This window comes from Nycticebus coucang, chromosome 23 (assembly GCF_027406575.1).
Source record: "Nycticebus coucang isolate mNycCou1 chromosome 23, mNycCou1.pri, whole genome shotgun sequence".
Classification (NCBI taxonomy): Eukaryota; Metazoa; Chordata; class Mammalia; order Primates; family Lorisidae; genus Nycticebus; species Nycticebus coucang.
Genome location: NC_069802.1, coordinates 3,143,598 through 3,169,153, shown reverse-complemented (window position 1 = coordinate 3,169,153; position 25,556 = coordinate 3,143,598). Strand labels below are relative to the sequence as shown.

Sequence of the window (25,556 nt, the reverse complement as noted above, 5' to 3'; positions counted from 1 at the left end):
GTTAATCTATTCCAGAAGTGAAAAGAGAGGATTTAGTCTACACAGGACAAAAAGTTGACATTAAATAGCAGGGATGGCACGTGTCTCATGGGTACAGATGTAGAAAAGGTGATAGGTATGGAAGATACAGAATTTTTCTAATGGCTTATTTTTTTGCAGTGATAGTAGAAGCAAGAAAGCTTAGGGTGAGTACAGGAAAGAAGATCTGGAGGCTTGAGTGATTGAATGATTGCTACTGTGTGGCAACTTTGTCTTTCTAGTGCACTTATTTTCTAAATCATTCTTTATACTCCCCTCATTTATTTTGTGCTTAGAAAAGAATCTTGTACAAGAAATAGATACCACAGTCATAAAGGAGCTGTTGCCATGATACTAAGCAGCAGACATTATGGTTTGTCTAATTGAAGTCTTGGGAGAGAACACAAAATTATGTGAAATTTTGATTAATTATGAGATAATGGGTTACACTTTTGGCATAAAGAAATAGAAGTATAAGCAGTATATACCATCCATTAAAAAACTCAACAAGTACATATTCATCAGGGATTATATTTTTAATTCTCTAAGAGATTATGGAGCTGCAGCTATTACTTATATTTTAAATAACAGACTAGACACGTGGTTTTTCAAATCATGTAACTGGGCTCACACATCAATACTACTATTTAGCTTATGTTCTATTTTATGATCTGAAAATTAACCTTACTATGGTCAAAAACTCAAATACACCTATTGTGGTAAAAAACCACAATATAGCTTCATTCAACTTTTTTCTTTTTGACCTATGTAAGGGAATAATTACCACTGTCAGTTTCTTTTTATTTTTTATTTTATTTTTATTTTTTTTGCAGTTTTTTTGGCCAGGGCTGGGTTTGAACCCACCACCTCCAGCAGATGGGACTCACGCCCTACTCCTTTGAGCCACAGGAGCCACCCCACTGTCAGTTTCTTGTTTATTCTCTCTAGACTCAGACAGTGATTCTCTTGCCTCAGCCTCCCAAGTAGCTGGGACTACAGGCGCCTGTCACAGTGCCCAGCTATTTTTTTATTGTAGTTGTCATTGTTGTTTAGCAGGCCTGGACTGGGTTCGAACCCGCTACCAACACCGAGCCCAACCTCACATTTTTTTTTTTTTGAGACAGAGTCTCAAGCTAACGCCCTCGGTAGAGTACCGTGGCACCACAGCTCACAGCAACCTCAAACTCCTGGGCCCAAGCAATTCTCTTGCCTCAGCCTCCCAAGTAGCTGGGCGCCCACCACAACACCCGGCTATTTTTTTGGCCGGGGCTGGATTCGAACCTGCCAGCTCCAGTGTATGTGGCTGGCACCCTAGCTGCCTGAGCTACAGGTGCCCACCCCCAACCTCAGTTTTTAACATTCATTTTAAGAAACCTAAACCTCAACTAATTTGATATTAGTTATGATAATTTCATGTTATGTTATACTGTAGTTTTCCTTCTACTGGGTCATTTGTTAACCCATCTCCAACAAAGCAGAGTCCTCTTACAGACTGTTATAAATACTGACACCTACAAATTACTAAAAGCTTCCCAAATGGATGGTTTTCCTCAAGATCAGCTGTTATTCCCTTTTTTCCAATATCTTGGGCTAGATGAAGTCATTCAATAAGGCAATAAACACTGATAACATTTTTACCCATTACAGCATTTAACAAATTGTATAGTAATTGCTAGTTCACTTGTCTATGTCCCCCCCCAGATTATAAACTCTGTGAGATTAGAACTGTGTCTATCTAGTTCATCTTTGTATCCTCAACCTGACATATAGTAGGAGGCCAATAAAATATATGCTGAATCAATGAAATTCCGCACAATCCAGACAATGGTTATGTTGAACTTCACAGCAATGCCACTTACCTGTGAGATCCAGAGTTCTGTCCACAAAGACCATTGATGCCCTGCCCGCTGCAGTTTTTTTCCTGTTCTTGGCAGGGGCATAATTGGCTAGATCTGCAGCGATGACCCGACTTAGGGAACCCACAGCAAAACATTCCTCTCGTACTCCTAAATGCTCACACAGAGAACTGAGGCCTGACACCAGACATCTGATCTGCAGTAGCAGCTCCGGGGTCAGAGCAGTGGCATCCACCTCACCCAAGCTTCCCAGCCTCCTCCTGTCCGGTCGGGCACTATTCAGGAGATGCACATCCTGGGGTAGAAGTGGGAAAAGGGACGCAAAGGCGGGAGTCAATGCCAGGTGGGGAGCAACAGGGGCGAGCAACAACGGGACGTGTAGCACTTCGGCTGTGTAGTTCATGTTGCCCATCCACTCACAGAGCTTCTCCTCCAGCTGCTGGAAGACCGGCTGCTGCCCCTCCAGCTCTGCCGCTGCCGCTGCCGGCACATGATTAGCGGTGAGGTGGACAGCGTGGCTCACCGCTGTGACCACCACACAGTACTGGAAGTGACTGCGGCGGATGATGTCTCGCAGAGTCTCCACGGTCCGGCCTTTCAGCAGGCAGCTCAGCACGAACACCGCCTTGGGCTGCTCGGTCCCTCCACCACGTGCATCGGGCTCGAACTCCCGCAGGTGACACGCAGGAACCCCCACCGCCTCCAGGAGCCGCAGGGATCCGCAGCCCCAGTGCAGGCTCTCGGCACAGGCGGCATCCAGGTAGACCACAGACCGTTTCACTTTGACCAGCACCTGCTCCCAGCTTTGCTGGGTAAAGGATAGCACGCCTGGAGCGCTCATGCTTGGCGATTCGCAGACTCGCGGGACTCGGATCTAAATATTTCTCTCAAAACTCAACCGATCTCGGAAATTGGGCTTCCAGGGACTTTGACCGTCAACACCGTACACGTGGTCCCGCCTCTGACTTGCCCGGAGACGGCGCGCGGTGATGACGTATGGGGAGAGACAATCTAGGCGGGGGTGGGGTGGGCGGGGTTCCTGGCGGACTTCCGCCAAAGTTCCGGGGGAAATGAGAAGGGGCTACTGAGCGAAGAGCTAAACTGCCGTCTTTTTCGATCCTGTCCGCTCACATTACTTCTCCATGCTCCCTGAGAAATGTCAGAAGTCTCAAAACCGAAATTTGATGTCCTCTTTGAATGCGCACGCATCGCTATAAAGTACATTTTCCTAAACTCAGAACAGCCAGAGAGATAATAAAAACAAATTGTTTCACGTACGTTATTGCGTACAAGCTTCGTAACCCATTGATCTAATTTTTCACTTTCTCCATCCTCCCTTACCTCATAGTCTACAAAACAGCCCGAGGAGCCCTTCTAATGCGGCTGGTCCGAGGGCAGTCAAGCGAGGAAAGCCTCCGAACTCGCCAACTGGGTTCTTAGCTTCGGGCTGGAAAATTCTAAAGCGAGCCAACCAGCGACAGAAATATTGAGAGACAGACAGACAACAGATCCTACTCCACAGACAGAGTAGGGGTCCTTTCCCCAGCAGGACAGGGGTCCCCTGAGGGGGCAATGGTAACGTTCTTTTATATGTTCAAAAACCCTGTTAGGGAACAGCTGTCAGTGACCAGCATCGCCTTGCGATCAGGCCACAAAGATTAATCAGAAACTGCTGTAGCAGAAAGGTAAGCACACTTTGTAAGGCCTCTGGCTTAGTAATTGACCTATTCTCGGCCGTTGCAGCCGTTGACTTGATTATGACTTCCTTGTTCAGGGTGGTCACGGTCTGGTATCAGCCCAGGGGCTGCAGTCAGGCTCTCTTCACCTTCCTTTTCTGCTTTATCCTTACGTTTCTTCCTCTCAGTCACACAAGCCAAACTCACCTGGACAGTTGCAATGATCCCCCATCATTTCCTGGCTTTCCATTTCTTCCTTCTCCAATTCGGGTTTTGGGTTTTTTTTCCTCATAAATTAAGCTAGTCCTGCTTAAAAGCTTCTCCTGACCCAGTTGTCTACAGGACACATCCAATCTCTTTAAAAGGTATAAAAATCCTTCACGACTTCTCAATTTCTCTCCAGCTACTCCCAGCCTGAAGAGAAATTGTACCTGCACAATGAAGTCAACAGACTGAACCCAGAATGTTTCATGGGTTCAGTTTGTTCAGCCAATAGTTATTAAGCAGTTACTAAGTATAATCACTGTGCTAAGCTCCAAAGATGTAAAATGGTTAATAAAATGCAGTACCTGATATTCAAAGACTTTATGCCTGGTAAACTCTTACTCATTAAAAAAAAAAATCATTCCGGGCGGCGCCTGTGGCTCAAGGGGTAGGGCGCAGGTCCCATATGCCGGAGGTGGCAGGTTCAAACCCAGCCCCGGCCAAAAAAAAAATCATTCCAATGATAATATCCATGTGAGAGTTTTCTAACTCCCCACACCCTAACTCTAGCCTCTTCTCCTAATATACAGTACTCAATTGGTACTTACATTTGTAAGTATTTCTATATATGGGGTAAGGTAAATTTTAACACCTATTTTCTTTAACATATCTGTTTTACTAAATTATTCACTATATGTTTGGTATCCCCAGCACCTAGAACATAAGTGCTGAATAAATGTCAGATGAATGTTTGATTAATATCCATATAATAAATAATATATTCAACCAATTTTGAATAATCATGTACCATATTCTAGAGGCTGCTTTGGATATTAAGGACGTAAGAAAAAATAAGTCATAGCCCTGACCTTAAAATAATTATAATAAAATAAAAAGTACCCACATATGCAAAACAAACAAGTGCAAATCAGGTTTAAATCAAGTGTTACAGAAGCAATGATTTTTTTTTAAATGTATAGGAGTTATTAAAAAGGAAAAATAAATTCTAACTGAATGAAGGAAAAAGGGAAGTGGTCAGAAAAACTTTCATATAGGATATAAGTTTTGAGTTGCCTTCAAAGAAAACCAGGTGTTCGCGAGGTGGACAGGATGGGGAGGAGGATCCTTAGCAGTCCAGAGAATGCAGCAAGAACAAAGGCATAGAGGCATAAACCAGCACAATGTGTGCTCAGGAACTGCAAATGGTTTACTAGGAGCAAGAAACTATAAAAGAAAGGAATGGATAGATGAAGGACAGTCTTATTTTCCAAGCCCAAATAATAGCAGCCAATTGGGAACTATTAAAGTATTTTTAGGAGTAGAAATAATTTGTTCACATCTGGGTTTTAGAAAAGAAGATTCTAGTAGAGATGTCATGGGATCTCTACTACAGCAAGATTTAGGGCAGAGAGAGCAGCTAGAAAATAATTCCGGGAAGGGCGGCGCCTGTGGCTCAGTCGGTAAGGCGCCGGCCCCATGTACCGAGGGTGATGGGTTCAAACCCGGCCCCGGCCAAACTGCAACCAAAAAATAGCCGGGCGCCTGTAGTCTCAGCTACTCGGGAGGCTGAGGCAAGAGAATCGCTCAAGCCCAGGAGTTGGAGGTTGCTGTGAGCTGTGTGAGGCCACAGCACTCTACCAAGGGCCAAAAAGTGAGACTCTGTCTCTACAAAAAAAAAAAAAAAAAGAAAAGAATTCCAGGGAGAACAGATAAAGATAACAATAAAGGAGATGGACATTGTGGGGTGGAAGAGAGATGTTAAGAAGATAGTGCCAAAGGGTTTGGTAATTAGCTTAGCAGAGTGAGTAAGGCAGTAGAAGGGTTTCAGGTTAATTGCCTGGCTTTCTGCTTGAATGATAGGCAAATGGCAGTCACTGACATTTGAAAAACCAGAAAAGAAGCAAATGGGTAATAAGTCCAGTCAAGATATGTTTTTGTTTAATTGTGGTAAACTACACACAACATAAAATTTACCACCTTAATCATTGTAAAATGCACAATCAGTGTTGTTAAGTACATTCAGATTGTTGTATAACCAACGTCCAAAACTTTTCATTGCAAAACTAAAATGTTGAGCCCAGAGAAACTCTAACTCCCTGTTTCTCCTTCCTCTTCCCCTATAGCCTGGTAACCTCCATTCTACCTTGCATGAGGCGACTATTATAGATATCTCATGTAAGTGGAATCATACCATATTTGCTTTGTTGTGTTTGACTTATTTCACTGAGCATAATGTCTTTGGGTTCACCCATACTGTAACATGTGTCAGAATGTTCTTAAAGCTGAATAATATTCCATGGTATCTGTTTACTACCTTTGTTTATCCGTTCATCTGTGGATGAGATTGCTTCCACATGTGGATTGCTTCCACATTTTGGAAGCAATTTGCTTCCACATTTTGGCTATTGTGATTGATACTGCTGTAACCATGGGTGTATGAATATATCTTTGAGATCACACTTTTGGTTCTTTTGTATATGTGCCCAGTGGGAAATTGTTGGGCACACACACAATAATTCTACTTTTAACTTCTTAAGGGACATTTTCCATACCAGCTGCACAGTTTTATAATCCTGCCAACAATGCACAAGGGTTCCAATTTCCCCACATCCTTGCCAACACTCAATATTTGGGGAGGATTTTTAAAACTTTTATTTGTATTTTTAAAACTTCAGAATATTACAGGAGTAAACACATTTGGGTTACATAATTAGCTTTTGTACATTTTAAGCCAAAGTTTTAAGTATGCCCTTCACTCTTTTCTGGGTTTTTTGATAGTAGTCATTCTAATAGGTCTAGGGGCATTTTGTTTTGTTTGTTTTGTTTTGTGGCAGAGTCTCACTTAGTTGTCCTAAGTAAAATCCCATGGCATCATATTTGACAGCAACCTCAAACTCTTTAGCTCAAGTCATCCTCTTGCCTCAGCCTCCCGAGTAGCTGGGAATACAGGCACGTGCCACAATGCCTGGCTATTTTTAGAGATGGGGTCTCGCTCTTGCTCAGACTGGTCTCAAACTCCTGCGCTCAAGCAATCCACCCGCTTTGGCCTCCCAGAGTGCTGGGATTACAGGCATGAGCCACCACGCTGGCATTTTGTTTTGAAAATACTTGTGGGAGGGCGGCGCCTGTGGCTCAGTGAGTAGGGCGCCAGCCCCATATGCCGAGGGTGGCGGGTTCAAACCCAGCCCCGGCCAAACTGCAACCAAAAAAAAATAGCCGGGCGTTGTGGTGGGCGCCTGTAGTCCCAGCTGCTCGGGAGGCTGAGGCAAGAGAATCGCGTAAGCCCAAGGGTTAAGAAGTTGCTGTGAGCCGTGTGACGCCACGGCACTCTACCCGAGGGCGGTACAGTGAGACTCTGTCTCTACAAAAAAAAAATTAAAAAAAAAAAAAAAAAAAAAAGAAAATACTTGTGGGACATTCAGGTAGAAACGCCTAGTAACCAGTTGGTTGTCTGATTTGGGAATAGAGGAAAGAAGTTGGATAATCTGAGAATCATTAGTAAATAGATGTCCTTCAGATACCTCGCAAAGAGCATAAAGAAGGATGATAGAGAGAACTGGGAGTGACATTTCCGGTTGGGCAGAAGTGAAGCCAAGGAGTGAAGTCATTGGGGGGAAGTAAGTTTCAAGAATCAAAAACAACAGAGTGAACAGTGCTAAGTTTTAGAAAAGGGAAAGCAAAGTGGCATCTGAAGAGGCTCTAGAGGACTCCAAACTGTACAGGAAGAAAGTGCAGACAAGACTGAAGCATCAGGTGCAGAATGAGTCCATGGATGGGGAAACGCAGCTTCTAGGAACTATCTCTATAAAGTTGCAAAAAAGAATGCTGTGGGAGAGAAAAGAGGTAAGGAAGTTAGAAGAATATGAAGTTAGGGTCAAAGTTTTAGCTTAGCCTCTAAAATTCAAGGAGGGAATAATTCTAGCATATAAGATGATGCAGGGGATAGTCCTACAGAGTGGAGCGAAGGGAGATTATTGAATAGTTAGATTCCAGGAAGTCAAAAAACATCAAGTTACATCATGATGCCAGTGGAAGAGGATGGGGAAACTGTGGACCAGACTTCCATGTCATCTTTGGAGATGGCGAATGCGGGTGGTATGAGCTGAAAGGGGGGTTTTCACACAGAGTGGAATCACAATGGTCTGGTAGTGGCCCACAAGCACCTGGGAAATGCCAACACTGTCCCCAGGCTGCACAGTACAGCAGGGAGCAGGATGGTGGTGGGTGTCCAGCATGAAGGAGGAGAAGCACCATCCTCAGCGGGAGATCAGATTCCAGTTTCAGTGGACATATGGAGATAGCCTTCTGCTAAAATATTGAAACTAATGGGCACGCACAGAACATGGTACAGGGTAGGGACTAGTGTGAAAGGCAGAGTTGAGAATCAGGTCTGCAAGTTCCCAGGTTGATGGGCAGAGTGACACTAACAGTTCTGGAAGCTGGTAAGTCTGAGATCAGTATACTAGTGTCATCTGCTTCTGGTAAGGGCTCTTTTTCAGGTTCACAGGTGGCCGCCTATCTTTGTGCTGTTCCTTCACGTGGCAAAGAGCAGAGAGAGAAAACTCACTCTCCTGTCTCTACTCATAAGGGCACTCAACCCTTTCCCACTGGGCAGGACCTAATTACCACCCAAAGGCTGCATCTCCAAACACCGTCGCATTAGGTTTCAATAAATTTGCGGGGAAGGGAAAACAAACGTGCAGTCCACAGCACAGATGTGAGGGAAAGACACTAAAAACATTGACAAAAGGTGACTAAGAAAGAGGTATATGTAATTGAGCAAAGAACCTATATAATCCCATGTAAGTAATGGACTGCAGGACCATGAGCTCAGGAGCTCTTAGGCCACATGGTAGGAAGTTTGGATTTAATCTTGCATGTAAGAAGAAGCTATTGAAGGGTTTTGTGTACTTGAGTTGCAGCGTGTCAGTGCAGATGAAGTAGGTTTGTGATATATTCTATAGAGAGAGCTAAAAGGGGGTGGTGCCTGTGGCTCAAAGGGGTAGGGCGTTGGCCCCATATGCCAGAGGTGGTGGCAAAAAATGCAAAAAAAAAAAAAAAGTGAGACCCCATTTTGGGCGGTGCCTGTGGCTCAGTGGGCAGGGCGCCGGCCCCATATACCGAGGTTAGCGGGTTCAAACCCAGCCCCGGCCAAACTGCAACAAAAAAATAGCCGGGTGTTGTGGCGGGCACCTGTAGTCCCAGCTGCTCAGGAGGCTGAGGCAAGAGAATTGCTTAAGCCCAAGAGCTGGAGGTTGGTGTGAGTCCTGTGATGTCATGGCACTCTACCGAGGGCAGTAAAGTGAGACTCTGTCTCTACAAAAAAAAAAAAAAAAGAGGGCGGCGCCTGTGGTTCAGCGGGTAGGGCCCCGGTCCCATATGCTGGAGGTGGCGGGTTCAAACCCAGCCCCGGCCAAAAAAAAAAAAAGAGCTAAAAGGTCTTGCTAATGGGTTTGCATAGGTGTGAGAAGAGCAGATGAGGGAAAGGGAAGAACCGAAGATGATTCTTTGTATTCTGGCTAAAACAAGTTGGATGATGGGTATTGATGGAGAAGACTTTGGCAATATGAGTGTGGGACAAGAAAGGTTTGGGATGGGAATTCACAAGTTCTGTTTCAGGCATATGTTTGAAATGCCTATTAAATATCAGAGAGGCTTCAGGTGAAGCATCAGAGTGATAAACTGAGTGTCTGAGTTCGAGGAGAAGCTAAGACTGTGGATAGAGGTGGCTCATGCCTGTAATACCAGAATTTTGGGAGGCCAATGCAGGAAGATCACTTTATCCCAGGAGGTCAAGACCAGCCTAGACGACATAGTGAGATCCTTTCTCTAGAAAAAAATTTAAAATTTATCTGGGCATGGTGCTTATAGTTCCAGCTACCAGGAAGATGGGGCAAGAAGATAACTTGGGCCCAGTAAGGTTGCTATGAGCTATGATGATACTACCATACGCTAGCCCAAGTGATAGGCAAAGACCCTATCTCAAAAAAACAAAACAAACAAACAAAAACCACCCAAAATGAAGACTACGGATACAAATGTGGGAGTCACTGCTGAAGAACATTAAGATTTCAGTGACCCACCCACTCAGTGATATGGGTGGTATTATAAGTCATGTATCTGGATGTAATGAACATGGGAGATAGTATAGACAGAAAAGATAGGAGAACCCAGGAAAAAGCCTTTTCTTGCTTTCAGATGTTAGGGCAGAGTAAAATGAATTCCTGCTAAAATGACCTGCTAAAGAGTATCATGTTTGTCCTGTTAAAATGTGATCGGTACTTCTCTGCTCAAAAAAGTCAGCTTTGATTTCCCATTTTGCACAAAATCAAGCACATCTCCCTTCACCTCATCTCTAGGCCCTCCATATGCACAACCAGTGCTTGAAGATTTACTGAGCACTTTCTGGTGCTTGACATTGTGAGCACAGGTGGACACAGCAATAAAAGGATTGTGTTCTCACCCTTAAGGAGTGTACAAAGCACTAGAAATATAAAATCGATTGTTAGAGGATGTCAGTATACAGAGACTAGTGGAGGTCTGCTTTATCACTGAAGAACCTAGAGAGGAAGGAAAGCTCTACAATTGTTCTGGTTGTTCAAAGGAGAAAAGGATTCCCTGATTGAGGAAATACTGGTGTGCCTCTAATTTGTCAAATGCTTTGATATTTGAAACTTCATGTAAGCTTTGTTATCCTTCTAAAAAGTAACTATAAACTGCTATTTTAATATATCAATTTACTGCTGAGAAAACTGAAGAACATTAAGATTTCAGTGACTTCTCTAAAGTTAGCAGCAAACAGCACAGTTGGGCCTAAATGCCCCATCCGTGCTGAGTGTATTTGCCAGCACTTACCATATACTGGGCACTGAGCAAGGCACTTTCATTTGATCTCTGACTCTTGTCATCATTTTAATCATCATCATCTACTAAGTACTCTGGGCACTTCTCAAAGATACATACATTAAACCAGACGATTATGATCATTATTTTATTTGTTCCCCAAGAACAGCCCACAAAATCCCCAATAAAATGGAAAACAAATATAATCAGAATATATGGATTACTGTAGTTTTGTAAGGTGATAGTATAAGAAGTGGGAGGAGGAATATACTGGATGGTCAAACTACTTATCTCTGATGTCTTCCCTGCTGAGTAGGAAGTAAAGGACACCTTTATTTAAGGAAGCATATCCAGGCAAGGAACTCGGTTTGGAAGCAAGGAAGAGGCCTTGTCAGAGTGGTTATTAGCGATTTATGGGCTTCTCTGCTTGTGGAAACCTTCATTTTAAGCAGTGTAGCTCAAATGCTAAGCCCATCGTAAAGGCAATTCTAATGCATCATGTGTTACCCAATTTTTCAGTTCAGATGAAGCAAGGCTTTGAAAGGTAGCTGAAAAGAGAGGCCTCTTAACATAAGGCAGTCGTTTTTCCCACAAAACATGAAAGTTCATTATAGACTCATGAATGATAAATAGAAAGATAAATGGATGGGAGTATGAGATTGCCTTATGATACTCCTAAACAGTGCATAAAACCTTCACTCTACTACTTTCAACAAAGATCAAGATTTACTCAGTGTTAGGCGCCATACTGGGAATAGGAGTGAGGATAAATAAGGTGGGAGTCTGAAGAAAATGGATATGTAATAAAATAATTACTATACAATGTGAAAGATGTATGCCAGAGCAATGTAAGGTTTAGAAGAGAGTGGTAAGCTCTGTTTTTACCCATCCTCGAACATCTCTAGCATCATCTTCATTCTCTCCCTCATTCTTTGCACCCCACATACATTTTGGGTTACTTGTGTATGCCAAGTGTGCTTCTGTCTCGGGGCCCTTATGCTTCCTATCCGAATAGTCTATTCACCCTGAACTCTCTCCATTCAGATCTCTACTTCTACATCACCTCATCTCATCAGCTTTCCCCGACTACTTGACACGAAGGTGTATCCTATCACACTTCATCGCTCCACTCTGGGGCCCTTTATATTGCTTATTCTTTTCATAATTTTTACCATCATGACATATTATATATTTATATGGTTATGGTCTGACTTATCAGAATCAAAACTGCATGAGAGGAAGGACTTTGTTTCAATCATTGGCGATTAAAACATAGCCTAGAAGAGCTTGTGGCACTTGATAAACCCTTCATAAACACAGTAGGTCCTCTGAAAGTTGATCACCCAAGGGACTGTAACAAACTGGTTAACATGCGGAGGTGGTCAACATAAGGAAGCAGGCCTGCTGTACTGGTACATACTTGTGCTGCAAGTCTGTTCTATGAAAATTAGGTTAACTTACGGAGGTGGTCAACTATGGAGATTCAAACTGTATTTAATAAATAAATGAATAGGAAGAGATAAAATGGAATACCAGAAAGATTTCACCAAGGTGATTATGCCTCAACAGTGTTCAGAAAATTCCAAGAGAAACATCTCAACAGATAAAGGAGCTGGGAATAGCAGAAGTCTGTTCAAGGTGAGGGGGATTAAAACCACTTGCTTTGTTTAAATAATAGGAGATGGCTGGTGTCGGTGAGGTGTAAACACTTCATTTGGAGGAGAGTTGTTTACCATCCTTCTGTCTTTCTCAATAAATTAAGAACTTTTTAAGGACTGAGACTATGTTTCATTCATGTCTTCATTTTCCAAGTTCTTAAACAGAGCAAATATACTTATTAAATAAATAGGTTTGTAAAACCAAAACTGACTTCTGACTAATTTTCAATTGAAAAGTGGGTGTCCCATTTGACAGTTTAGAACTGAAGGGAACCTTAGAGATCATTTAACTCAGCTTTTGCATTTTAAAGATGAGAAAACTGAATTATAGAGGTTGATTGCCTGAGGTTATGCAACCTGCTAGGTATTAATTAAGAACTGGGTCTCGGTTGATCAAGTCATCTTTTCCTTAGAAGATCTGCTCTCAAAAGTGGCTTGAAAATTTGGTTTACCTGTTAAAATAAAAGCTATATATATATATATATATTTTTTTTTTTTTTTTAAGAGCCTCACGCTGTCACCCTGGGTAGAGTGCTGTAGCATCGCAGCTCACAGCAACCTCAAACTCCTGGCCTCAAGCAATTCTCCTGCCTCCACCTCCCAAGTAGCTGGGACTACGGGCGCCCGCCACAACGCCCGGCTACTTTTTTGGTTGCAGCCGTCATTGTTGTTTGGTGGCCTGGGCTGGATTCGAACCCGCCAGCTCAGGTGTATGTGGCTGGCACCTTAGCCGCTTGAGCCACAGGCGCCGAGCCAAAACTTCATTATATTTTATGATCTTGGATAAATACTTGGACAGATCTCCAAGTGGTAAGGATCTTCATTGTAGTTATCTTTGGTCAAAGTGACAAGTTGAAAGTAATGTACACGTACATCAGTAGAGAAATAGCCATATTCACTTTGTGTTCGACAAGTTATATGATTTTATAAAGCACTTAAAAACTGATAATAGTTTCATATTCCGTATACTAAAATGGAAAATACCTTTTACGACTTTTTAAAAAGCAAATTGCAGGATGGTACTGTACCTTTTAAGGCTCCTCAGCCTAAGGTTCTCCCACCGGAGACGAAACATGTGAATTAGATGTATAGAAAATTTCAGAACAATGCTCCCCAAATACATTCGTAACACTGGCAAAGTGACCAATGCTGCCTCTGAAGAGGAATGAAGTGGATGAGGCGGTCTTTGACCTTGACCGTAATGGTGGCTTTTTCTTAAACAAAGAAAATGCGTTATTCATATATTAGTTCTGGTTTTGGTGGCTGTTAAAATTAATTTTTCAAGCAACTGAGTACGGATTATGATTTCTTCTCTATTCAACGAGAAACAAAAGGACCGACAGGTAATGATTCTGTTATCAAGGCAAATACAAGATGTGAAGAATGAAACAAGGTCTTTCGAAAGATTAGAAAATAAGTAAAAAAGTCGACGAGAAAAACCATCCAGGGTTGAAGGGAACAATGGTGTACTCGCCATATGGGTTATTGGAGCTAAGGTTGGGGGAGGGGAGCCGCGGCCAACGCGGGACTCCACAGGAGAAAGCCCAGCTGAAAGGCAAACTGGATTCTAGGGCGGGGCCAACTGCACTGCGCATGCGCAACCAGACCCAGGTGGCCGCCGCGGAAGCGAAGCCACCTAGAGACGCCGCGCCGCTTGGGTGCCTCTGCGCGTGCGCAGGCGGATCAGCACGGCAGTCTTCATCTTTGCCGCCGCGGCCACCTTCCCGGGATTTAAGTCTCGTGCTTTCTTCGTTCGCTCGCCGGCGGGTTCGCGCCCTTCTCGCGCCCTGGGGCAGCGAGACTGGGGAAGGGGTTGGAGGGGGCTGTTGATCTCCGCCTTTAAGTTGGGCTCGGGGCGGCCATGTCGGCCGGCGAGGTCGAGCGCCTAGTGTCGGAGCTGAGCGGCGGGACCGGAGGGGATGAGGAGGAAGAGTGGCTCTATGGCGGTACGGAACTTCCTGTCCCTGTCTCTCTCTCTCTCTCGGGTTCTCGCAGGCTCCCCTCTCGGCCCGCAAACGGCCAGCGTCCCGTGGCCCTCGGGCCGCCGCCTTGGGCCTTCCGTACGGCGCCCGGGCCGGCCCGACTTAGGCCGAGCGCCGAGCGCGCGTGTCCCCGCCCCGCGGCCTCCCGCCCCGCCCACACCCCACGCGCGCCCACTCTGCGGAGGCCGGGCCGGGCCGCGGCTCGGGTCCCCTCGGCCCGCGTCTTCGCCCCAGCGCCGGGGCTCCTGGGCCGCATCACCTGCACGCTCTTTGCCCTCGAATATCGATTCAGCGGTGTGTTTGGTGTGTTTTCTTGCCCTGTGGCCGCAGATGCCCTCCCTGCCCCTTTCAGAAACAGTCATTCTGTAATAATAGCTAAATAAAGTTACTGCTGTAAAACTAACGTCTTGTTTCTTGATGGTCAGTTTGTATGGAATGCACCTGCAAGGGTACCTCCTTGTCTGAAAGTCGTGCTTTAAAAATAATTAATTAACAGAAAGAACTGGAATACATTATGGCCCATAAAGAGAACTCTGAATGTCTCCTGTAATAAGGTGAAGTTTTATTTTTTTAAGAGACTGCTTTTTAACCCGCATCGTAGAAGTATCTCGTGACCCTTAGGGTTATAGTTTTCAGTGTCATCCCATGCATTTCTTTTTCCTCAAAATAAATTTAATGCATCGCGAACTTCTTTCTTGAAGGGAGTTCGTTTGACATACTATTTTTAACTTTCATTAAGTCTCAATTCCTTCTATTAACAATTTGTTCTTTGCCTAAAACGTAAGTTCTTGATTGTCTTTAGAATAAAATTGTAAAAGTGCCTGTTGGGCACCTTGCAGCTACGTGATGTTGTAACTTCAATAAACTTGTTTTAAAAATGCAGTATCTTTATACAAGATTAATATTAGTAATGCTCTTAGAAATGCGAATGTGTAGGGTTTCTTTTAGAAAGGTCTGGAAATCTTAAGTACTTTAGCTTATTTTTATAGTAGTAAAGTCGTATTTTTTTCCGTTAAAAAAATACTGTTAAGTAATTATAAGGTGATCTAACTTTGGATGTGCTTATAGGCCCATGGGACGTGCATGTGCACAGTGATTTGGCAAAGGACCTAGGTTAGTGCTTGTGATGATCACTTCAGATTTTCATAATACTGGTTTCTTTAAGAGTGGTTTGTTTGTTTATTTCTTTTATTTATTTTATTTGGTAGATGAAAATGAAGTTGAAAGGCCAGAAGAAGAAAATGCCAGGTTAGTGAAATTTCCTGTTGATGCTTACACAGCTTGTGTGATAGTGCTTCTGTCAGCAAATTGTGAACCTTTTTTCATTATAATCATTGGCTTGATACAACATTTTGACTTAAAACATTTTAGAGGACTGGGCGGCGCCTGTGGCTCAAAACATTTTAGAGGACATTGATTCCTTTAAAGTTTATTCCTGTTTCAGGACCTAATCTTATACCAGTTCTGCCTATTTGATAATGGCCTACAGGACATCGTTTTGAAGTTAGCGGTTAACTAATTTTCACTATTAAGTAACTTTACTTTTAAGTGAGGTCAATAGTGGAGTATACAGTATAATTGTTAAGGTAGTGTAAAAATATTTTAAATTTAATTTTTTTAAGTTTTCAGTAAATAAGTAACCCCCAAATTGCTATTTTTACAATTTATTAATGTCTTTGACGGTGTAATGGCACTTTGGTTATAATTTCAATGCTTTATTTAAATACAAAGTGGAATTTTACTAAGTTGTTACAAGATTGATTCCCTGTGCTAAATAATTGGAAAGAAGTAAGTACTCATTTACAGAACATAAACAGGAAGTCAGAAATTACTGTAAATTTAAAAACAACTCACGCAAAGAACTTCATGGATATGCTGACTTTACCTAGGCTACATGCCTTAGTGTCTTAGAATGGAGGAAGAGGTAGTTGAAGAACTTTTACAGAATGATTTGGGTTTAAAAAGTGGAGGAACTGTCACTTCTCACCCAGTAGTAAACTATTACCAAAAAGACAGAACAGGTATTGGTGTGGAGATGGAGAAATTGGAGCTCTCATACACTTGGGATTGGAAAATGGGATAGCTGCTTTAGAGAACAGCTTGGCAGTTTCCTAAAAACAGTTAAAAATAGTTACCATATGACCCCCACCTTAGAGAAAAGAAATCATACATCCACACAAAAACTGGTACATGAATATTCACAGCAGCATTATTCCTGGTGGTCAAAAAATGGGTGGGAGTGGGATCCAGGTGTCTTGTCTACTGTGGGATGCATAGATTAAATGTATTTTATTCATACAGTGGGCTACTCTTGGGGAATGAGAAATGAAGTACTGATACGTGTTATAACATGGGTGAACCTTGAAAACATGCTAAGTGCACGAAGCTGGTTACACGGGACACACTATGATTCCATTTATGTGAAATGTAGAGAATAGGTAAATACCTAAGGACAGATGAGTAGTTGCTGGAATTGGGCACAGAGGAAAGGAGAGTAACTGCTAACGTGTACGAGGTTCCTCTGGGGTTCTGGACTCCAGTAGTTGGATGGTTGTACTGTGTGAACCTACTATTGTCCGTTCACTTGTACTGTTTGGATTGATGGTATGGTATGTGAATTACACTTCAATAAAGCTGTTATAACAAAAAGGTGGATAAAGGGAAAAAATGAAAAATGGATGTGGAAGTAGCGTGGGAGGAACTGAAACAACTGTTCAGTTCCTCACCCAAATACATCCTCTATATTCTTTTCATTCATTAGTATATCAGAAATCTTGGATTCAATTCTTAACCTAATCTCAGTTAACCAAAAAGACGAGATTAGAATAATTTATAATTTTGAAAGTGATTGTTTCCTTATACCCATTTCTTCAGTTGGTCAAGAAATTAATTGATTATAGGGTATAGACTCACAAATGACGTAATTTTTAAAATAATCTCTCTCCATTGATTGTTATTCTTGGCTACAATTCTTGAATCTTTCTAATGGACATTCTTTAGTTTTAATTCTGAAATATACACAATTTATTGGAGGGAAGCCGCCTTCTGTCCTCCCTGAGTATCACTGTCAAAATGTCTTTATATTCCTTATTAAAATTTCTTTTGAAAGCAGTTGAGTTTATTTCATCCTATAGGGAAAAATAATCTCACTTTAAAATTTCATTTTTCTAAAAAAATTTTTTTTTCTAGAAAAAGCTTATAATTTTAGCATGCTTCTAACATTTTAATAGTGATAGAAAATTAGAACTTTAGATCTGCCAGTCCAGCTGGTGTCTGATTCCGTGCAGGATTGCACTGTTGGTCCTGAGTTGTGTGTTGCTGGTTTGGAATTTTCCCTAGCTTCTTTGTGACTGGTACATTGACGAAGCCTCTGTTCTCCCTAACCATTGCATTCCACCTTCTCCAATTCTGTCCTCTGTTATCTGTCCAAGTTTTGGCTAAAGACAGAACTCTGTTTTGTGACATAGAAAGCAAATGGAACTTGTTTCTGGCTAGGTAGGTGCTTGTTTAAGCAGGAGGTGTAAAGGTACTGAAAAATTAGAGTCGAATGTTTTCTTGAGTTAGGCATAGAATAATGAATATTTAACAGTTCATTTGTTAATTTTTAATCTCATTTTGCTTTGTTTCGTGGTTATGTTAGAAAATGCCACTGTAGAGATTAACACTGCTGAAGTTTAGAAGAAGAGTAACAGAAATCTAATGAAAAGATCTCTGAACTATGTCAACATCTGGATATCTTTTGTTAGAAATGCTAGTAAATCTGAGACTTGGGCCAAATCAGTTAGGTGTTTTGTACTTCTGTTTTCTTATCTCTAAAATGAGGTGATGGTTAATTCCCATGGTGGAAATTATCACAAAAAAAAGTAATCAGTTTTAAAATTTCTCAAATTACCACCTTCTTACTATCAAATTGGCTAATCTTGCATGAGGCTAAAATTTGTTTTAAATCTTAAAATTTTAATATTTGCACAACAGAGAGCATGCGTCTAATTCTCTGATGAAGCAGAGAACCAGGAAAAAGCATGTATGTTAACTGTATACTAAGAGTTAATGTGTTAATATCCCAGTGTGAGTTACTCAGACACCAAGGAAAAGAGAAAACTGAGCTAAATAGGTCCCAGCAGGTACAAGTACCTTGCATACAGTGGGTATTCAGTAAAAATTTATGGTAAGTAAAATTGATTGTGTGCCGTATATATTAGGAATAACGGGGAATAAGATAGGCACATTTTGCCACCTTTGTCCTTGCCATCCAGTAGAGATAATACTTTTAGAAAGATACTAGATATGGCTTAAAAATACTGGTATAATTTCTCTGTATTTTTACAAAGTAGTTATCTGATAAGTACATATTTTTGTTGTTTGTAGTGCTAATCCTCCATCGGGGGTTGAAGATGAAACAGCTGAAAATGGCGTACCAAAACCGGTAACATAAGGGATTGAAATCCAGTTACTTACTTTGTTTTTTTTTTGAGACAGAGTGTCACCATGTTGCCCCTGGTAGAGTGCTGTGGCATCACAGCTCACAGCAACCTCAAACTCTTGGGCTTAAGCGAATCTCTTGCCTCAGCCTCCCAAGAAGCTGGGACTACAGGCGCCCACCACAACGCCTGGCTGTTTGGGGTTGCGTTTGTCATTGTTGTTTAGCAGGCCTGGGCAGGGCTCCAACCTGCCACCTCCAAGGTATGTGGCTGGTGCCCTACTCACAGAGCTACGTGTGCCGAGCCAGTTACTTTCTTCTTTAAAATTTTTTATCAATAGCTTCACAGGTCACTTAGAAAGAAAGCCAACATTTAACATGGCCTTCAGTACCCTATGTTATCTGCTCCCTTCTCACATGTATTTCCTCTGGTGACATCAAAAACATATATAGGAATTTGCAAAATGGAGAAGAAATAGTAGAAAAAGATTTTAGAAGAAGCACAGTATGTGCAGAGGCTTGATATTTATTACTTTCAAGGAACTGAATGGTTGTTCAGGGGTGTCCAACCTGTGGCCTGTGGGCCACATGCGGATTATTTGAGGCCTGTTGCTATCTGTTTGGGTTGGATATTGTGAAAATTATGCACAGACCTTTTTTTTGCTCATCACCTTTCATTAGTGTTTGTGTATTTACTGTGTGGCCCAAGACAACTCTTCCAGTGTGGGGGAAAAAAAGGTTGAGCACCCCTGTAACTAAGCAGATCAGAGCCTGATTTTCTTTCTTTTTTTTTTTTTTGTTGTTGTTTTTTGTTTTTTGGCCGGGGCTAGGTTTGAACCCGCCACCTCCGGCATATGGGACCAGCGCTCCACTCCTTGAGCCCCAAGCGCCACCCCAGAGCCTGATTTTCAAAGGAACTATTGAGCCTCACAACATTGGTTTGAATACTATGTTTTTTAGCAGTGCCTTTTTATTTACGGGACAGTCCCTGACCCTGTCATGCCTGTTAGATTGATATTTTGGAAAGGGACTGTCTCATTGGTCCTGTGTACTTTTTTTTTTTTAGTTTTTTAAATTATAATGGGTACATAATGGTCGTATATAGGGTACATGAGATATTTGGATACAGGTGTCTGATGTGGATAAATCGAATCAGGATAATGTGGTATCCATCACTTCAGGCATTTAACATCTATTTATACATTTTACTTCTGTAAAAAGAAGGAAACTATTATTCTACAAGTTTGAACTTATATACAAAAGAGTATTTTTGCCTGTGTTATCTGCTTACTTACTATGATGTGACTAAGCACAAAATAACCTTTTAGAAGCAAATAAAACATTCATAAATGGTTTTGTTTTTTACTCAGAGATAAGAGGATAGTTCCTCAACCATTTGCCTTAGGGCCTCTTCTTGGCATGAATGAATTGAGTTAGTCCTTACCTATTTGGTACTTTCTTTCTTTTCTTTTTTTTTTTTGTAGAGACAGTCTCACTTTACTACCCTCAGTAGAGTGCTGTGGCATCACACGGCTCACAGCAACCTCCAGCTCTTGGGCGTACGCGATTCTCTTGCCTCAGCCTCCTGAGCAGCTGGGACTACAGGTGCCCGCCACAACGCCCAGCTATTTTTTTGTTGCAGTTTGGCTGGGGCTGGGTTTGAACCCGCCACCCTCGGTATATGGGGCCGGCACCCTACTCACTGAGCCACAGGCGCCGCCCCATTTGGTACTTTCTGACCACAACTGTATGAATCTTTAACAATTATTTTTCTCTTAATTCGTATTCTTTTATGCCAAGAATTCCTCAAATACTTATTTTTTATAGTTTTATCTTGCAAATATCTTAGTACATTGTCTTGGATTCTTTTTGCAAGAGGGGTAGTTACAAATAGGGAAAAAAAAGAAGTGTTGTTTACCAAGAGTGGGTGGTGCTGATTTATTTGGTCTTACCTTTGTTTATCAGGTTATGAGTTGAAATAGGTGACAGCCTCATAAACTTTGTAACCTTTTTCTCTAAAGCTGTTATTTCAAAAACATAAGATGGTCATTTTGTTTATTAATATTGTATGTTGAAATAGATTAATGAGTGTCTTTTATAATTATTTGTGTTGGTATAGAAAGTGACTGAGACTGAAGATGATAGTGACAGTGACAGTGATGATGATGAGGATGATGTTCATGTCACTATAGGAGACATTAAAACGGGAGCACCACAGTATGGGTAAGTTATTTTTTTAAGTAGTGGTTATGTGCAAGCTACATAGCAAAGATAATGTGCCTGTATCAAACCCTTCAGTGCTTGATTCCGTTGTTTTTACATTTTTCTATCTTAACATAAAAGAATTCTTGCTGGTATTTCACCATGAAGATACTTTTTTTCTTAGGTTAATTAGGTAAAGTTACCTGGAGGCTCCATCTTTTGATTACTGAATTTAAAGTGTTTTTAGAAAAGAAATGAGTACTATACATTCTTTCTTTGGAAGAAATACTATACGTTTCTTTTCTTTGGAAAACCATACCTTGTAATATACATCTCTCATTCTTCCATTTTCTTATCAAAACCTGAGGTTAGGTTTTTTTTGTTTTTGTTTTTGAGACAGTGTCTCACTTTGTCTCCCTGTGTAGAGCGCTGTGGCATCACAGCTATAGCAATCTCCAGGTCTTGGGCTTAAGCGATTGTCTTGCCTCAGCCTCCCAAGTAGGTGGGACTACAGGCACCCGCCATAACGCCCGGCTATTTATTTTGTTGCAGTTGTCATTGTTGTTTAGCTGGCCTGGGCCCGGTTTCAACCCACCAGCCTGGGTGTATGTGGCTGGTGCCCCTAATGAAATATGAGTGCCACCTCTGAGGTTAGGTTTTTAATCAATTTTTTGTGAGTGTGTGTGAGACACTGTTGCCTGGGCTAGAGTACAGTGGTGTCATAGCTCACTGCAGTCTCAAATTCCTGAGCTTAAGCAATCCTCCTGTCTCAATCTCTCATAGCTGGAACTATAAACATGTGCCACCATACTTAACAGAGTTTTGTGTATTATTTATCACCTTTGGACCTTAAACTCCTTTAGAGTAAAAACCATTGTTTATGAATTTCACATTGCCTTAAATACAGTAAGTATTTAGTAGGTGTTTATTGACTAAGTAAACGGCATATTAAAGGCACAGTTGTCTCTGATAATTTTTCTCTCAATGTTTTATTATAAACATTTCATATATTCAGAAAAGTTTAAGGAATTGACCTTTCACCATTCATGGATTCGTCACCTAGATTGTCTAGTCTGTAGTTTGGCATGTTTGCTCCCTCCCTCCTCTTTCCCCTTTTTTCCCCTTCTTTCCCATCCTTCTTTTCTCTTTTCTTACCTTCCTTTCTTTTTTCCTTTTTTATTTTCTTCTCCCCTGCCTTTCTTGAGACAGGACTTCAGTGGTCAGATCATAATTCACTGTAACCTCAAGCTGTTGGGTTCAAGGGATTCTTCTTCCTCAGGTTCACAAGTAGCTGGGTCTGCAGGAATATACAACCATGAACAATGGGTTCTTGTTTCCCAGGCTGGTTCCTGGCCTCAAGTAACTCTCCTACCTTAGCTGTCCAAAATGCTGGGATTACAGGCATAAGCCATCATACCCAGCCTCAATAAGCATTTGTTAAAAGAACTAATTAGTCTGTAAGATGATTTAGCACAGAGGTATTCAAACTTTTTTCTTTTCTGCCTCACATTGGAAGAATAAGAATTGTCTTGGGCTACATAGTAAATATACAAACAGTAACGAAAGCTGTTTAGCAGAAAAATAAAAAAAAGTCCATGCATATGGACTTTTGGTAATATTGGTAATATTCAGCACCATAGATAAGTGAAGAAAGTCCTCAGTAGATCAGCATGTGGCCCACGGGTGGCAGGTTGGACACCCTGATTTAGCATTTTAACTTATATGAAACTTCAAAATAAATCTAGGATGAAAGTCATGATAGTATTGTTTGACAATAGCAGTTTAATTTGGGCTACTTAATACTTTTTGCGTTTATAGCAGGGAGCTACAATTATTTGAGTATTTAATTGCATTTATACTTATTTTTAAAATAATAACTAAACCTAAGTCCTCCCATACATACATTCAGCACATTTGGGACAAAAGATGAAAATGATTAGCAGACCAAAAGCAATGACTCCTTCCAAGTCTAGGTGGCTGAACTTGTGAAGGAAAGAACCAAATTAAATAACATAAACACAGTGTGAGAAATACAGGATGGCCGTAAAGTTAAGGTGCAATTTCAATTAAACTTTATGCCCCACACACCCACCCCCACCCCTGGGTATCATTGAAAACATTGTTTGTAACTTAAGGTCTTACCATTATTTTTTTTTTTTTTTGCTCAGTGACTGTTTCTTCTTTGTGTCTTCTGCCTCTTTTCCTCAGTAACATGTGAGCCTGCTGTAGTATATTTGATTTTCCTATTCAGGTACAAGAAGGCAGCATATAGCAAAGTAGAGAACTGTCTTTGAATTTGTAGGACAGAAGAGTCTAAGTGACTTGGCTAAGGTTTCACAACTAATATTGGTGAAACTTGTAGTTGAATGTGGATCACTCGACTTTAGAATTTTTTAGAATCACCGTTATATTACATTAAAAATTGTACAGCTCAATAATTTTTTCAAATGTACACATGCAGGTAACCACAGCTCAGAGTAGGACATGGAATGTTATTAGCATCCTCGAAATTTCCCTCTTACTCTTTGTCAGCGGTTAGCCACCCACCACCAGCAAACACTGTTCAGCTTTCACCTTAGATTTATTTTAGAGTTTCATGTAAATGGGTTCATATTATAGACAGAGTACTCCGTGAGTATTGAATGAGGATTTGTTAACAGTATCAAATGCAAGAAGGACTGAAAGGAGGCCGCTGGAATTGGCAGCATAATGGAGGAATTTCAGTCTTGCGGGGTTGCCGTCTGTTGAATAAGTAGGAGGAAAGGAAAGGAGGACAGCGGTGTAAACCCTTCTCCCTTCTCAGGCAGATTTCTTACAAAGTTGGTTATGATGCGAGATTGAGTTAGTGACAAAGAGCTTTGCGAAATGGAAACAAGTCAGGCTTTCACAAATACATTGGTTTTTGTCTTTTATTAAGTAAGAAATAGACTTTTAAAAATAATTTAAAATGTTTTCTAAAATGTGTGAGGCACTGTCAGTCTACCCATTTACTCTATGAGTATATAATTTGTTTATATATGTTGATCATATTACCGTTTTGTTTTAAGTTTCTTAGGATGATTTTTGGTTATTTTTTTTTTTTTAAGGAGTTACGGTACAGCACCTGTGAATCTTAACATTAAGACAGGAGGAAGAGTTTATGGAACTACAGGTAAAATTTGTATTTGCATTTGCATCAATAGAAAAATCGAACATATCTTAAATAAGTCATAAATAGATGATAATAGTTCTATTTAAAAGCAGTTTTTGACCACATGTCACAGTGATGGGTCAACTTTTTCAATAAAAGGCCAGATTATCGTATTTTAGGCTGTGCTGGCCCTTTTTGTTTTTTTTCCTGATTGTTTTACAACTCTTAAAAAAGGTAAAAATCTTTTCTCACAGGCTATAGAAAAATAATGATTTGAGACATGGAAGTTAGCAGTTTTCTTTTGGTACAGGATCCCTTATTTGTCACGAGTCCCCAATCTGTTTATCTCATTTGGTTTATCTCACGGTTGGTTACCCCATCATGCTTTACTTCACCTATTTTTATTTGTGGTTAATGTTACCCTAATGCTGAATTTGAATTCTTTGCCACATTTTGTGCCAGGAATAATAAAAAGGTATTAATGTTTTCTGCTTGTGTGTGTTATACCTCCCAGCTTCTTGCTAATGTAGCTCCTTTTCACCATTTTGTGATTTTATAAAATAGGAACAAAAGTCAAAGGGGTAGATCTTGACGCCCCTGGCAGCATCAATGGGGTTCCGCTCTTAGAGGTAGATTTGGATTCTTTTGAAGATAAACCATGGCGTAAACCCGGTAAGAATATTGTGGATTTTATTAAAGTATTTTTGAACATTAGTTTAGAATTTTTATTTTTTTCATTGTCATTTTTATTATCTTAAGCAAGTGATAAGTAATAATGACTTAGACTATTAGATCTGACTGGTAGCTCAGCATTACTTCAATATGGAGTCATATATTGTTTTTATAATGTTGTTTGTAAAGGAAATAAATCAAAAATTTTTATAGTCTTTTTGCCACTGTAAATGGTAATTTTGAGAAATAGTAAAATTAGAAAGGGTGATGAGACTGATGGAACTCTATTTTTATACTTCACTGTGTTTTTGATGCAGTACAAAAATAGAGCTGAAATGTTTGCACACTGAAAGTGTGTTTTGTCTTTAGGTGCTGATCTTTCTGATTATTTTAATTATGGGTTTAATGAAGATACTTGGAAAGCTTACTGTGAAAAACAAAAGAGGATACGAATGGGACTTGAAGTTATACCGGTTACCTCTACTACAAATAAAATTACGGTAATTAGTAAATATTTCAGAATACCCCTGCCTTTCCCAGTGTCCCACTTTACTCCCCAAATAAATCACTTTTTCCTTGTAAAGGTGGTTAAATGCAATTTGATAGTTTAAAATTTTCATTTTCTTTACCGTGTTTGTTTTTTCCCCTTCCTTCCCTTTCAGAGTTTCATAGTAATGATTACCTTATGTTCTTAGTTTCAAGTCACAGACTAGCCACAGCTAGTTTGTCTTTATGTGGCCTATTAATTAAAAAGTATGTGGTGTCTTAATGGGGAATATGTCATTTAACTTAGGCCGAAGACTGTACTATGGAAGTTGCACCAGGTGCAGAGACCCAAGATGGCAGATTCAATCTTTTTAAGGTGAATTTTAGTAAATTATCCTTGGTTGCTCTC

The 25,556-nt window shown here is 40.9% G+C and overlaps 2 protein-coding genes across 26 annotated transcripts in view; one reads left to right on the top strand and one right to left on the bottom strand.

Moving 5' to 3' along the window:
* Positions 1-2,834, bottom strand: part of SCFD2 (sec1 family domain containing 2) — a 480,804-nt gene extending 477,970 nt beyond the window's left edge. For both annotated transcript variants that reach the window (XM_053577506.1, XM_053577508.1), the window contains exon 1: positions 1,878-2,834. In XM_053577506.1, coding sequence (XP_053433481.1) covers positions 1,878-2,715 — 838 coding nt within the window. In that variant the 5' untranslated portion in view covers positions 2,716-2,834. The remainder of the gene's footprint in view (positions 1-1,877) is intronic.
* Positions 2,835-13,882: 11,048 nt separating this feature from the next.
* The window catches only part of FIP1L1 (factor interacting with PAPOLA and CPSF1), a 74,187-nt gene continuing 62,513 nt past the window's right edge, over positions 13,883-25,556 (top strand). For 4 of the 24 annotated variants that reach the window (XM_053578050.1, XM_053578048.1, XM_053578042.1 and 1 more), the window contains exons 1-9: positions 13,889-14,201; positions 15,306-15,350; positions 15,446-15,485; positions 18,606-18,663; positions 20,777-20,880; positions 23,946-24,010; positions 24,554-24,661; positions 25,031-25,161; positions 25,455-25,523. In XM_053578050.1, the coding sequence (XP_053434025.1) occupies positions 14,117-14,201; positions 15,306-15,350; positions 15,446-15,485; positions 18,606-18,663; positions 20,777-20,880; positions 23,946-24,010; positions 24,554-24,661; positions 25,031-25,161; positions 25,455-25,523 (705 nt within the window). In that variant the 5' untranslated portion in view covers positions 13,889-14,116. Of the gene's footprint in view, positions 14,202-15,305; positions 15,351-15,445; positions 15,486-18,605; positions 18,664-20,776; positions 20,881-23,945; positions 24,011-24,553; positions 24,662-25,030; positions 25,162-25,454; positions 25,524-25,556 lie in introns of all 24 variants that reach the window. The other 20 variants (XM_053578054.1, XM_053578046.1, XM_053578043.1 and 17 more) reach the window with 11 other exon arrangements.